General features: G+C 40.6%; 1 protein-coding gene and 1 long non-coding RNA gene across 3 annotated transcripts in view; one reads left to right on the top strand and one right to left on the bottom strand.

Moving 5' to 3' along the window:
• Positions 1-209: 209 nt before the first annotated feature.
• LOC135302437 (uncharacterized) lies at positions 210-2,823 on the bottom strand. 2 transcript variants are annotated; one of them, XR_010364047.1, is made up of 2 exons: positions 2,484-2,823; positions 210-1,608 (listed from the first exon to the last, which is right to left on the bottom strand). It is a non-coding gene; the product is annotated as an uncharacterized LOC135302437 (long non-coding RNA). The 2 variants fall into 2 exon arrangements; XR_010364046.1 differs by lacking the exon at positions 2,484-2,823 and adding an exon at positions 1,831-1,969.
• NUDT14 (nudix hydrolase 14) overlaps positions 1,916-13,979 on the top strand; it is a 59,408-nt gene continuing 47,344 nt past the window's right edge. The window contains exon 1 of the mRNA XM_064422868.1: positions 1,916-2,147. Within this exon, the coding sequence (XP_064278938.1) occupies positions 2,067-2,147 (81 nt within the window). The 5' untranslated portion in view covers positions 1,916-2,066. The remainder of the gene's footprint in view (positions 2,148-13,979) is intronic.

The raw sequence follows: 13,979 nt of genomic DNA, 5'->3' as shown, positions 1-13,979 counted from the left end.
AGCTTTCCATTGCAACTGCAACACCAGAGCATCCCAAAATGCATTTTCCTGTGACACTGTGCTCAACTGTTCCAGGTACATTAATGAGATCAGGTCTGTGACACATCACAACCCCAAAAGCTTCCCACCTAAGCCTAGGAATGGAATAAGCAATCCATCACACAGTGTGACACGTTCCCCAAAACACACACACACTCAAAACCTGAAAGTGGTGTCAGAATGTTTATTGAAGAGGGCAATCTGACTGGCTGAACCGACCTGGGTAGTCGGTAACTTTTAACATAAGCAAACAGAGATACTGTAAACCTGCTGTGCATGGAAACTGTGTTTATACTTAAATTGGACTTGGAAGACTGAAATAACTTACTAGAAAAATATAGCTGAAGTTCCCAGGAGCTCTGAATGACCTTGAGATCATTCTGAAAAAAACAGAAATATGTAGACATATACAGTGATGCAAACAGAGTTACACAAATATTTTCGAAGTCAGCTAATAAAATACATTTCCTTGCCTATTTTTTATGATAGCTTTGCAAACATACTTTTAAAACCACACTTTTCAGCCCCACCAAGCATTTTTTTTGCCACTTGCGTTATCAGAACTGATGGTAAGCATTCTGCAATGTAAGTGGTGCCTCATTTACTTCTTAGTGAGTTTTGTAATTGCTGGATCTGTTCCTTTTAGCTAGACTGCTGAAATTCTTACTACCATGTAACAAGACAATAAACTTTCTTAGTAATGCAGTGGAAATACAGAGGAAGACAAAAAAAGAAGAAGATACAAGAAACTTCAGATTTTTCTCAGTGCAGCCAGTACACTGACAAAATATTTTGATTTATATAGCACCTAAATTGCTGTACAGAGGCACATCTGCATGGAAAGTGATCACAAATCAGAGAGATAACAACCACCACAAATTGTGAGCTCTGTTGCTCATGAACCTAGACAATAATTATTAGCAGTATTAAAGCACCCAGAGTAATGTAACCTAATGTTGCATAACTGTGATCAAACTTCTGTGAAAACCAGGAAATCGCTAAATCTAATAGTGTTCTGCCTAAAAAGTAATGAATAAAAGGAGAGGGAATTGCTATTTTATAACTTGAAAACAGCCAGGGGAGTCTAACCGAGTTGTTTTTATTCTTCTGCCACGGGCTGGTACTAGAAGCTGACCCTGAAAAGAAAAGTTGGAGATGCATGGAGCGATGGATTGCAGGTTATCCACGAATCTGTATTTGTACCTGCATTTTCCACAGCACTCATACAACCTCCATCTAGCAGGAAAGCACCACGCATGCAGGCAGGCAGAAGGGACTGTGCTTTGCACAGCAAGGGGCTCATCCTGCAAAGCCCGATGGTGCCCAGCAGTGGGATAACCTGGGAGCACGTAGATCGCATCAAGGCTTTGGAGGAGAGGGGCGGGTTTCTGTTCAGTGCCGGCATTCCCCATAGATTTTGGTGTAAAGTGTGGGAATAACTGACCCTCTGTGAACATCTGCCAATCTCCTGAGCAAACAGGATCGTGAATAGGTGTTTCTGGAGAATAATTCTACTCCGTGACCGGGGGCTGTAGTGAGCCGGGTGGGGGCCGGTCTCTTCTTCCGTGCCTGCAGTGAGAGGAAAAGAATAAATGGCCTTAAACTAAGAGAGGGCAGATTCACAATAGACAGTAGAAATATATTTTCCCTGTTATAATGGTCAGACATTGCAACAGGCTGCCCAAGGAGATGGTGGAGTTAAGAGGTGTCTGGCACTGTGGTTTAGCGAGGGTTACAGGGGCAGTGCCAGGCGGACGCTTGAACCGGATGATCTTAAAGATGTCTTCCAACCTTGCTGGTTCTGTGAATGAAGGCGGCGAGGCTCCCGTGTCCCGGTTTGGGGGTGTGAAACTCAGCATCCCGTGATTCCGGCTCGCTCTGAGGGCACAGGCCGGGCAGCGCCGCAGCCGCGTCCGTCAGCTCCGCTGCCGCTCCCGGCCCGTCCGCCGGCGGCTGCGCGCGCCTCTCCCCTTCCTCCTCCTCCTCCTCCTCCTCCTGCCGCCGCGGCCGCTGCCCCCGCGGCAGGGATGGAGGCCATCGAGGAGCTGGCGGTCCAGCCCTGCACCTCCTCCCTCTACCTGCGGCCTTTCCGCCTCTCTTACCGGCAGGTGAGTGGCGCCGCCGGCCCGCCCGCCCGCCGTGCCCCGTCCCTGCGCGGCCCGCCGGAGCCCGCCTGCGCCATTTTGGAGCAGCGCCTCACGGCACCCCCGCGGCGGCCGCGCTGTCCCCGGCGCTCCCTCGGCCCGCCCTGAGGTGGGGTTCGAGGAGGGCAGCGCAGGTGGCCCGGCAGACCGTGGGGTCACTGCCTTGGGGAGCCACCGTGCCCATGGGTGTTCCCTGTGCCTGCCGCCCGCGCCGGGCTGGGGCTGTCACTGTCACTTTCACTGTCACTTTCACTGTCACTTTCACTGTCACTTTCACCCCGTGCTGCTGTTTGAGGTCACCTCTGGAGACATTCCAATTCCTGTGTTGCCTGCTCCAGGTGACCCTGCCATGAGAGGGGGTTTGGACTGGGTGATCTCCAGAGGTCCCTTTCCGCCCTGTTTTGTGATCCTGTGAACAGCCTCAGCGCCCGCAGGTGGGAAGTGGGGAAGGAAATCCTGTCCCTTATCATGTCTATATCAACATGAGTCACCTTCCACAGGATCACTGAGAGAGAGCTGGTGCTTCAACAGCGGCAGGAATGCGAGCTGTGAAAGGAAAGTCACTTCTCCCAGTGCAAAGCCCTGCGTGGTGGTCCTTGGATGCTTCCCTTGGGCCTGGCTGGTGGCTGGTCCAGGGAGAGCTTTTACCCAGGCAGTGGTGGAAGGGGAAACGGAGAGTTTGGACAGCCCTAGAAATGGGTGGTGGAAAACACATCTCTCATTCCTTCTTTGCTTTGCTTCTAAACACACCCAGCACGGTTTCCAACACAGTTGAAAGGCAGAATGGGAATGTACTGAGTCCAACAGTGAGATATACTACAGAAAATGAAAAGCAAGAGTTCAAATAGGTTTCATCAAAGCAAATGAGCTGATTTTTAGCATTATTAAAAATACATTTTATACATGATTTTCCTAAAGAAAGCCCTCATTGGCTGGGATAAATAAACCATTTTGATTTATGAACAGCTGAGAGCTTTATACTGAGTTATGCCTTTTTTAGGTATCAGAGGTAAACCTGAAAAACATTCTTTCACATTCTGAATTTTTGCTGGCTTAGCTTACAAGTGATGGGTCTTACTACTTTATTTAATTCTCACTTCTGAGTCATGCTCTATTTACATGAAAAACGGGATTTAATTAAGATGTTTGAAACAGTATTGCAAAATTACATTTAATTGGATAGATGTGCCTTAGATGTGATGAGTATTGTAAAGAAGAAATAAGGATATGTTTGGTCATGTGCTGTGAATTGACAGAGATCAGCATTGCCACTGAATGAAGTATACTTGCCCTTCTTGCTACTTCCTCTCCTTGCACAAGTGTCTGTGCAGCAACTGAGTGAGCTGGACCAGGGTAAAACCTAATCTAGCCAAAAAAAGAAGTCAGTTTGAAGCGAGACAAGATCAGTGATTCAGTTTGTTATGCTGGCAGAGGGGAGGTGGTAATGTGGTAGTTAGGGATGAGTGTTTGGGGCCTGGTGAGAGATTGTTTCTCTTGGCTGCAGCACTGTCTTAAAAAGAACTTGAAAATGTAGTTTCTATGGCATCTGTGCAGGGGCTGGCTTGGGTCCAGCCCACTGAGAGCGTGAGCTCAGTGTGAGCACAACTGTCTGTACCTGACCTGAGAAACAGGCCCTAGGTTTATTGAAACCCATTTTGCATTTAAAAACTGAGTTACTAACCAGAGGAAATACTAAATATTTTCACTCATTTGTCTAATTGTTTCAAAAGCATTTAGGTCTGCTGAAAAGCCCATTAAACAGTCAAGTGTCTAAAATCCAAGGGAGTTAGGTGCCTGTTCTGCTTAAGAATTTTGAAAATTCTACCACTCCTCTAAAACTGACAGTTGTTTCCAAAATCTAGCCCTTGATCTTAATGCTTTTATACTGAATAGGTCTTCCCTCGTCCAACTATTTTAATTCACTAGCTGGAAGAAGAAAAGAAACTTTTCTTCTTCCCAGTTTCTAATTGTTCCTAAGTAACATTAATTTTCCCCATCCATGAATTCCCTGCACTTGCTTGCTGAATTTGACCCAAATCTAATAAAAAAGTCTTTCTGGGTAACAGAATAATCTAATGGAGAAAACTTGAATAATGGATTTGTTGCACTGTGAAAGCTGAAACTAGTTTGGATACTTAAATTGTACAATATGTGGAATTGTAACGTAATTGGAAGGCTTGGGGTGGTCCTATAGGCACACTTTATGAAGCTATGACACATCCTCTATAATTCATTGTAGTCTGAAGAAGATTCATTGATGCATTTTTTGGTGTTCAGGTGATATTAATGAAGGATAATTGGGGCCTTGAAGACTGAGAATTTCAAATCTATTTTCAAAGAGGTATATTCCTAAAATAGGCATTGATATTTAACATAAATCTTCTGTCCAGGGACATATAGAGAGTGAGAGGTTTTTTTAATAATTTGTTTTCTTTCACAACTACTGCCTTTCCATACAAATAGGAAATTGAAAGAATTTTTACATCCTATGTAGGATTTTAAGATTAAGTATTCATGAATGCTTAAGTAACAGCATTGATTTCTAGACATTTCATATCAAAATTGTGCTACTTGTGTGGAGATAATATGAATCCTGCTTCTATATCTAATATAGCAAGGTCTTTAACATAAACATAAATTTTATTATTTTAAAGATAAATTTTGATAGGTGATTTATAATGTGGTATATATACCCTGCTAGTCTGATTTTATCCATTCAACCTGCACCCCACTGAGTTGTAAACCACTGTTGTTCTAGCAGCTTTACAAACTACTCAAAATCTGTAAGACAGATTTTAGAAGAGGATTCTTTTGGGGGCTGAAATCTAAACAAAATGCTGAGTAAATTATCTCAGTTGGTCAGAGCATGGTGCCAAGGTCACAGGCTCAGTCCCTGTATGGGCCATTCCCTCAAGAATTGGATCAATGATCCTCGTGAGTCTTTTCCAACTCAGAATATTCTGTGATTCTGGAAATACTTTTGTAAACTCACACAGGTTACACATCTGAAGGAGGCTGTGCTCCCACCTGGTGAAGAGTGGAGCCGCAGAGTCAGATCATTGTCTACCTCCTCTCAGAGGCATTTTACACATTTACAGTTGCAGGCCCAAGGACTGCATTAATGTTTTGGCCAGCTGAGTACTTTCCTTGGACATACAGATGCTCAGACTGGGAGCTGTGGACAAACACGAGAACAGAGTTGTGTTTACATAGAATCCAGTCAGGCAATTACTGTCATGTTAGAAAAAAACCACAGTCCTTTAGGTTTGTGCTTGAGTCCCAAGTTCCCCTGTGTTGTAAGAGGTTGAGTCATCCTTTACACTGTGTTTGGTTACACATAGGAATACTCTTCCAAAAGTCTGTGAGAGAAATGTCCTTTTCTGGCTGTTTCACTGAAATGAGGATTGTAAGAAATCATGGCAGTTCCTGAAGAAGGAATGGTGGAAAACCATACAGCAGTTTTTGCCCATGGTGGATTCTGTTCTTCCCGTGAGTGCTTTTCATATGAAGTGTTTCATCATCCTCTCCTTCTGCCCATCTGTATTTTAAATGAAAGCAATGAGCTCTGAATTTTTCCTATAGAGCATAAAAGTAGGTGTATACCTTTCTGAAAGACTTCCAGGTTTTGAACCTTGAAGATTTAGGCACCCTGCAGCTTGGTGTTGGGCATCCAAGCTAAGGAGAATAGCCTGGCTTGCTGGACAAATCACTGCACCAGTCACTCATTTAAATGATTAGTTCTGTCTTTGTGTAGTGTAGGGGTAGAAATGGAAGTGCAGCCAAGGAATTGTGGAATTGAGCAAAATGCAGTCAGATTTCGGTGAGGGTCTATATGGAGGGGTAAAGTACAAATTAAGATTATATTCTTCAAGATGGGTGTCTGACAGAACTTCAAAAGGGACCTCAGCTTCTATTTGGGATTTTCAGCTGTGAGCCCTGCTCCAGGTGGGGCCCTTAGTCAAATCAACCAATTTTGAAGTGAAGTGGTCTGGGGTTGAGAGATGGACAAGGGACCTCATGTATCCTGAGGAATATTCTCTTCGTTTTGTCAGTAGGAACCTTGTGTTCCTATATATTTTGGTTCTGCTTGGTAGTGAGAGAAGAAAATTAATTTTTCTCACATAGAGGATAGCATCTGTCTAGCTTTAATGTGTACTTGCCCCCAAAGTGCAAATTGATTTGTTATCTAAATTGGCTTTTTTTAAAACATACATTACCTCCTGAAGAATTGGCTTCTTTACCAGGAACTCCATGGTAAATCTCTTTTCACTTTTTCCTATTGAAGTTTTTCTGCTTTTCATAAATAATTTATTCAAGAGACCAGAGGGATGGCTAATGAGAGATTAACTCAATGCCCAAGGGCTAGGGCATTTCCCTGGGATGTGGTAGAGTCAGGCTGCAAGATCTCACTTCAATTAATATTGCTTCCCACATCACAGGAGAGTGTGCTCACTGCTGGGAAACACATTTGTGTGTAAATCTTCAGCTCTCTTTTGTGTATGTATGCTAGCCAGGCACTAGCCTATATATTAGACAAAAAACCAAAAAAACCAAAAACCAACAAAAAAAGTTTAAGAACTCTGCTGAGACTCCAAGTCATGAAGTCAACTCTGAGTAGTCAGCAGTTAAGGAGAGTAGTTAGGATTTTGAGCAGCATTAAGTATCCAAATGGGATTTGGATACAACAAAATCTTAATGAGCACCTGAGCAGGGAGGGATTTCAGTGGTTCTGTGTGTTGGATTTGGACCCTTACACAGGGTTTTGACAGAGCTATGGTGGATCTTGCTGTAGCAATGTAAGAAGTTACTGCATGCAAGTTTTCCCTGTGCTAATGGTTCTTACCCCCTGGGAATCAGCAGAAGGTGGCTTTGCTCCAGCTCTTGCTCTGTTGTTCCAGTTCAAACCCACTGCCATCAGCCCTTTAAGCCGAATCACTGAGCTTTACACAGAACTAAGTGAATTGCCTTTACATATTCTTTTTTGTGACCTCTGTGCTAGGGACAGCACCCTTCAAAAGGGGGGCACAGCATCCATCAGCTGGGGGGAAGCATCTAGCTGGTGGAATAATACCTTGAGCTGTTAGAGAAACTTTTGTCCAGAGCTCCCATATCAAAGCTTTTGTGGATCTCTCCCAGACTCATATACCTTTGTTTTTGAAAGTTGTTCTGGCAGGGGAGCTCTTGCCACTGTTTCCTTGCATTCTATAAACATATATGTGCATTCTGCCCGGGAGCTTTTAGAAGTTTGCCACCAGACTAGAACCAACTGTCAGTAATTTTCCCAGCGTGTTTGTGTGTGAGTTTGTGTTTTGAATCTGTGGAATGGTGAATGGGCATCTGTTTCAATGATGGGGGTGGGATAAACCTCAAAAACTCCATGCATATCGACTGAACCATGCAGTCAGTAATGGTAAATTGGAGCTATTTGCTCTTTTCTGAGCTTCACATTCCTTCCACACGTCAGAGTAGATCAGTGCCTTAGCATCACATTTCCTCTATTGATTTAATCCTTAGAATAATTTATTTTAAAGTTAAACATGAAAAATGGTCCCTTCAAGTTCATTTTAATGGATGATGTTTTTCATTCACTGTTAAGGGAATTAAATTATTATGTCTTTGAGTTTTGAGTAGTTCTAAAGCGATTTTCAAGGCTGCTGTAGAGTTTTACAGCTCATGAACTTTGTAATGGGTAGAAAATGTGTTTCATGAGCAGGGTGCAGTTCGTCAGTGAAGAAAGAATTTCTTCTGATCTGGGTTTGCTACTGCTTGCTTTTGTGACCATGAGCAACCACTGTGTCTTACAATTTTAACTGTCTTGGAGATGTCATCAAGATTAGAATATGTGTATACATGGAGAAAGAAGTGAGGCCTGTATCATTAATGCCATGAAAACTTTGAAGATGAAAAAGCAAAGCAGGGCAGTGTAACAATAATATTAACAATCTTATTTTGCATTTAGGAATTTTTGTATATGGTAATAGCAACACGAATGTGCCCAGCTGCCTGAAATATTCTCTGGAACTTCCGTCTGCTTTTTTATAAACATAAAACATTCTTTTCTGTTTTGACAGTTAAAAATTATGCTGTTGAGGGAGTAAACAGATTTTTAAGTTACCTGTTCAAACAAGTAAGTCTTCTGTTGAATCTTCAAAAGGTTCCAGTAGTAGGAAATATGTTACCAAGTAACACATTTATTTGCAGTTCATTTTTTTTAAAGCAGTAGTGCAGTGAAAGGAGAGGCCATTTTTTCCCTCTGAAGTTTGTCTCATTTTCTTCAGCTTGTCAAGTCTGTTATGTCAGTGTTGAGTATTAATCTTAAATGGAAACATACTGCTTCCAGCTCAGGGAGTCCCTGAGCTGCAAATTGCAGGAGTCTGAGTGTGTTTTAACAGTATATTCTTACTTGGGTATCTTGGCTTCTGTCAGAGGTAGATCCTGGATGAGACTGATTTTTGATCTGACTGCTGCTGTGTTAACAGTGAATGTGGTTGAGGTGCAGTATAATTCTTTCATATGGGTGAAAGAAAAGTTTTTGCAAAGCCAGCATTAGGGAGTTGAGTACTGAGGGAACATAATTTCCTTTGAGAGAAATGGTGTTCTCTGCAATTAAAACACAGATTTAAGAAAAGGAACTACAGAATCTAGGCATGTCTGCTTCTGACTCTGCCATATGCTTTGAATTCAACTCTGAAAATTTATACAAGTTATTTTTGTGTAAGACATTTATTAATTACTGAAGGGGAAATGAGAAGCATTAGTTAATAAGAGTTGTAGTTGAAAAGAACACTAGTACTTGTTTTTGTTTCAGTGAAATTATGTTGTGTTAGTCTTAATTTCTTTATCCAGCATGCTTTGACAAGTGAATGTAAGCTTTGAAGGAAATGCATGAAAAGTAGTTGACGTGACAAAACTTCATATTTTTAGGTCAGTCATACTACAATTTAACACACTTGTGACAGCAAGTGTCACATAAAGGAAAGAATAAGGCCTTGTTGAGCACCTTTTGTAGCTGAAATGTGTCTGCACTTACACAAACGATCAGTAAAATCTCATTTAATGCCATCAGACTACTTGGGTTGCTGTGCAGTAACTGTGAAGTTAACACTGAGTGTAGGAGGAGGTACCGAAGTTGTAGTGAGCTTAAACTGCACTTCTCAAGTTCTGATAAGCTGCTCAGTGAGGACCATTGGAATACTTGTAGGTCATCCACATGAGGCAACTAAGAAAAGCAGATCAGTTTTCAGCAGGCTTAATGTGCTACAGCTTCCCTGGAAGATGTTTCCAGATCTGAAGTGAAGAAGTTGAAAACCATCAGCTCTGGCAATACCACTCCAGTAGCCTCATCTGCAAGGACTTGTCTGCACAGGACTTTCCTGATTAACTCCATGTCTCATTCTACAACAAAGAGTCTGGTTCTGTTTACGTTAAACCATTTTCAAAGTACGATTGCACTTTGAATTCATACCCTACCTTAATCCATGTTAACTTTCCAGTGCGTGCCCTAAGGGAGCAGTAAACTAAACTGGATGACTGTGTCCACACAGGGGTTTAATGGAGTTTAAGTAGCAGAATTCAAGTTCATCAAGGTACTTATTTCAGATTCATTTTCTTGATGTCCTGGTATAGACAAGCCCTGAGAATAAAAGTGGTTTAGTTCTAAGTGAATGAACCATGTTATAAAATTCATTACTGAAGTTTTATTATACTTTTGTATGTGAAATACAGCTACTGTAAGGTATAAAGTAGGCTTTTTTGTCTTTTTTGGTACCATCTCTTTTGTAGTAATTGCATTTAGATCTGAGAAATAAAACAGTGCAAATGTTCTTCCAAAAACTAAATGCTGTATTTTTTTTCAGTTTGGATGAAAATTCCTGTGTTTGCTTAACTAGCAGAAACTTTTCCTCGTACAGAAAATCTGTCATCTGAATCACAGTCTCAGCTATGACATTACGTGTATTTGATATGTTTTAAAGCAGATGAACATTGTAAGATTTTAAGTGTTTATAGCAAATCTGAATATTGTGGAAATTAGATTTTCTGTAAATGGCAGTATTCTTAAAATGTCAGGGTTTAATGTTCTATAGGGGATGAAGCTATCCTACTCTGTTTCTGAAAACAATTGTATTTTAAATAATTTTATCTCAACTGCTGCAGTATTTAAAATACATTTGTATTTTCAGCTGTAACACATAAAAGGTCAGCTCCCATGCTTTGAAAACTCTATACAACTTGATACTGCATAAATGAGCATGTTTTACACAGCAGGCATATAATGTTATCTGCCCCTCTGACTTGCACTCAGATTAATTATTCTTCATAATTTTTAACCAAAGTTAAAGAACTTAGCTTTTTGGTACTGTCCTTCAGACATTGATCAAAATCTTGTTAATATAGTAACACTAAAGTTTACTGAAGTTTAAACAAAGTAAAGCTCAGTTTTTCTTAGTGGTCAGCTCATGTCACACTAAAGCCCTGATCACTGATCAAAACAGCATTAATTATTTGTTTCACGTTGAGGTTGCCGTGTCAAAATCCTTTAAATACCTCTTGGAGCAGAGAGGGAATCTTACAGCCTGTGACAGAGCAGCTGGTGTGGACATGGGCTGATGCCCCAGTTGACAGGTTGTTGGATTAGAAAGAATATCAAAGGCAGTGAGTAAGATTAGGGATAAGTGAACATCTGACAGCAGTTTGCAGCAGGGGAGAACAGATGATAAACAATGGGAGCGGGGTGCGTGGGGGGGTGAGAGGTGAGAAGGCCATGGGAAAAGTGTGGCGGCAATCACTAAAGCTCCAGGTTGCTGAGCCTCATGAATAGAACAGGAAATGGGATTTGCTGGGACAGATGTGCTGAGTGGTGATGAATACATTATAGGGAAATGAGGCTAAACTCTTGAAGGTGAGAGATGTTCTTTCTCTTAAAATGGAAAATAGGGGGAAAGAAAAGTTTAGCCCTGTGGAGAAGTAAACATTCTTGAAAATTAATACAGAAAGAAATAATGCTAATGCTAATTTAAATTTAATGATTATTCCGCAGGAGCACTCATGATAAACTCTAAGTCATGTACTTCCAGCATAACAATCTTACAGTGCTATTACATATAGAGAATTGGAACTGTTTATTTTAGTCATGAGACTGCACAAATGGTGGAAGAGTTTGAATGATGGAACAGCCTGGAATGGAGGCTCTGACTGGATAATGCTTAGAAGCATATTCTGTATCTGGCATGTATTACATAGCACTCACATAACATATGTTTGATCCTGCCACTGTTAAGAGACTTGTACTGAGTGATCTTGTGAGGTCCTTCCAGCCTTAACATTTTTTCAATTCTGCAAAGTGATTGAATGCTTGTAGAATATCATACATAACTCCTCCTGTTCCTTAGGGTATTGTTTCTTTACTTCTTGGACTTCCTTAGTTTATATTCTTGATGGATCCTTTTCCAATATTTATGTTATAGTGATATCAGAAAGCAAACACACTTTTTGCATGTTCTCTTATAGAGTTGTATGTCAGTTTTCTGACTTAGAATTTCTTATGAGATTTTTTCTTTCAAATTTCTGTAAAGAAAAACTCATTAAAAACATCTCACACTAACTTTTTAATAATGAATTACTTTAGCTGAAGGGAGGACAAGCAGAAAGTATAATTGTTAATGTTCTGAGAAAGTACCAATAAGATTTTTTCACGAGACATCTAGAAATTTATTCCACAACGTATTCTCACAGTTTGAGTAACAAATACAAGCTTGGTAAAATAATGTAGAAACACAAACTGTGAGAGTCACCAACTGGCAAATACAAAGCTCAATGTTGTAAGGACAAGAGGTGACTTTGCAGTAATGGGCATGCCCACCATCTGTCCTCCCTGACCTCAGATCCCTCATATGTGCTGCCCCTGTCCTCAAGCTGAGGAGAGATGAGGCTGGCCTCCTTCATTCCCTGTTTGCTCCAGCCACGTGTACTGCAACTGTAGCTCTCATTTGTAAAATAACAAGGGATTCTAAACAAAATCTGGGATTGATGTGTCCCGTAGCCCTGCTTTGCGGAATTAGCTGTTCACATTTCAGAAAATCCATGTTCAGTGTCTTGACTGCAGTGACATCACTTGAATACAGCAACTGAAGAGTTGGTAGAACTTTGGAGTCACAGATGTTCCATAAAATTAGCAATCAATGAAATTTGTTCTTCAGTCAGCCATAGTCAAAGAAATAAAATTATGGTGAGCACAGCAAAACAAAGACAAAAAAATCCACTCTACTGATTCTAATTAGCATAAGTACTGTCCTAATAGGTGTATTTTTCCATGAAACTGGGATTTCTGCATTAGCATGAAACTATAACCCAAGAATTTACCATTTGTTACAGGCAATTCCCATATTAAAGATCATTTATAGTTGGCTTGCAGAGTTCTTTACTTTGTATCCCAGTATTGAAACTGTTACAGGGTCACTGTCATGCAAGTTTCAGAAATAACTGCAGTAGCACACAGAACTGTAGATAAATTACTAATCAATTAATCACTAATTCAGTCAATTTACTGAATGCCAGTGGTATTTAAGTAACAGGTCCATGTCTCACTAGTAGTGCACTCCATTAGAATGGATGACAGATTAGAAGGTGTTCACAAGTTACGTGAATCTTTCTGTGCATTACTTTTTCCCAATGGGAAGATGATAAGAGGACTGCCTCTGTGGGAATCAGATTTCAGTTGATCCTACCAAAATTGAGAGGTGAAAGTGAAATTAAGAAAAGAGCAGAATCTGGAGCTAGTTGCATCTGTCACTTTGAACTGATTTTTGGGAGGGGGTGGGGAGGAAGGAGAGGATGAAAAGCCCTGAGGATCTTTGTGAGGAGGGTCTGTGAGAAAGTCTTAGGAGAAAAATCTAAAGATTGTTCCTAAGCCTTGGCTTCTGTTAGCCCCCTGCTGCTGTTCTTCATCAAGTTGTTTTAATGGCTTTCAAAGCAAGTGAGTGGAAAATGGTTTCTCTGGAACTTTAAGGAGTCTGAACTGAAAACTGTCATTGCTTTATAAGTAAAACACATCAAAGATTGATGGAAGAATTGCTTGTTAAACACATTGTAGATTTAATTAAAAAAATGGCTGATATCATAAAAGAGACATCAGATCATCATAACTACCTAAAGGTGAAAGTTTAATGGCTTGTCATCTGCTCAGGAACCTGCGTTAAGTATCTCTTTCATAGCTTTTGTGACCCTCTGTGTATCTGCAAGATGTTTTTTTCCACGAGTGTTGCGGTTTTTTTTTCATCATGTATAGACGGAAAAGTACCAAAGCATAAAAATATGTAGGTGGTCGTTATTGTGCTTTTTAATTTTCTGTCTGTCTTAAGGGATGCCTTTTTCTGGTATTTTTAATTAACTAGTGCTTCAAATTCTTATCTAGTTCTGAAATAGTTGTTTTTCTTTGTGTTGCAGTGCATAATATTTGTTCTGTGTGTTCAGTGTGTGCAAAGTGCATTTGTTTATCATCTAGTAATTGCATATTTCTTCTGGAACTTGCCCTCTTATTTTCTTCTCCTCTCCCCACTGACAATTCCCTCCACAGTCCTCCCAATCATTAAATAGCATGGTTTTTTTACTGTTGTGTTGTAGATCTAATATGAAAAAGTAAAGAAAAAAGAGTACATTGAAAATTGCATTTCCACTGAGACTATGAGCCTCATTTTTTTAAACCAAATGCTTTTTCTGATCTCATGCTGCATATGACCAAAGTGCACTTCTAGTAAGCAAATACAAACAATTCTTTTTAAAGATTAGAATAATTCCTCC

This window comes from Passer domesticus, chromosome 6 (genome assembly GCF_036417665.1).
Source record: "Passer domesticus isolate bPasDom1 chromosome 6, bPasDom1.hap1, whole genome shotgun sequence".
Classification (NCBI taxonomy): Eukaryota; Metazoa; Chordata; class Aves; order Passeriformes; family Passeridae; genus Passer; species Passer domesticus.
This window is presented reverse-complemented; position numbering and strand designations above follow the sequence as displayed.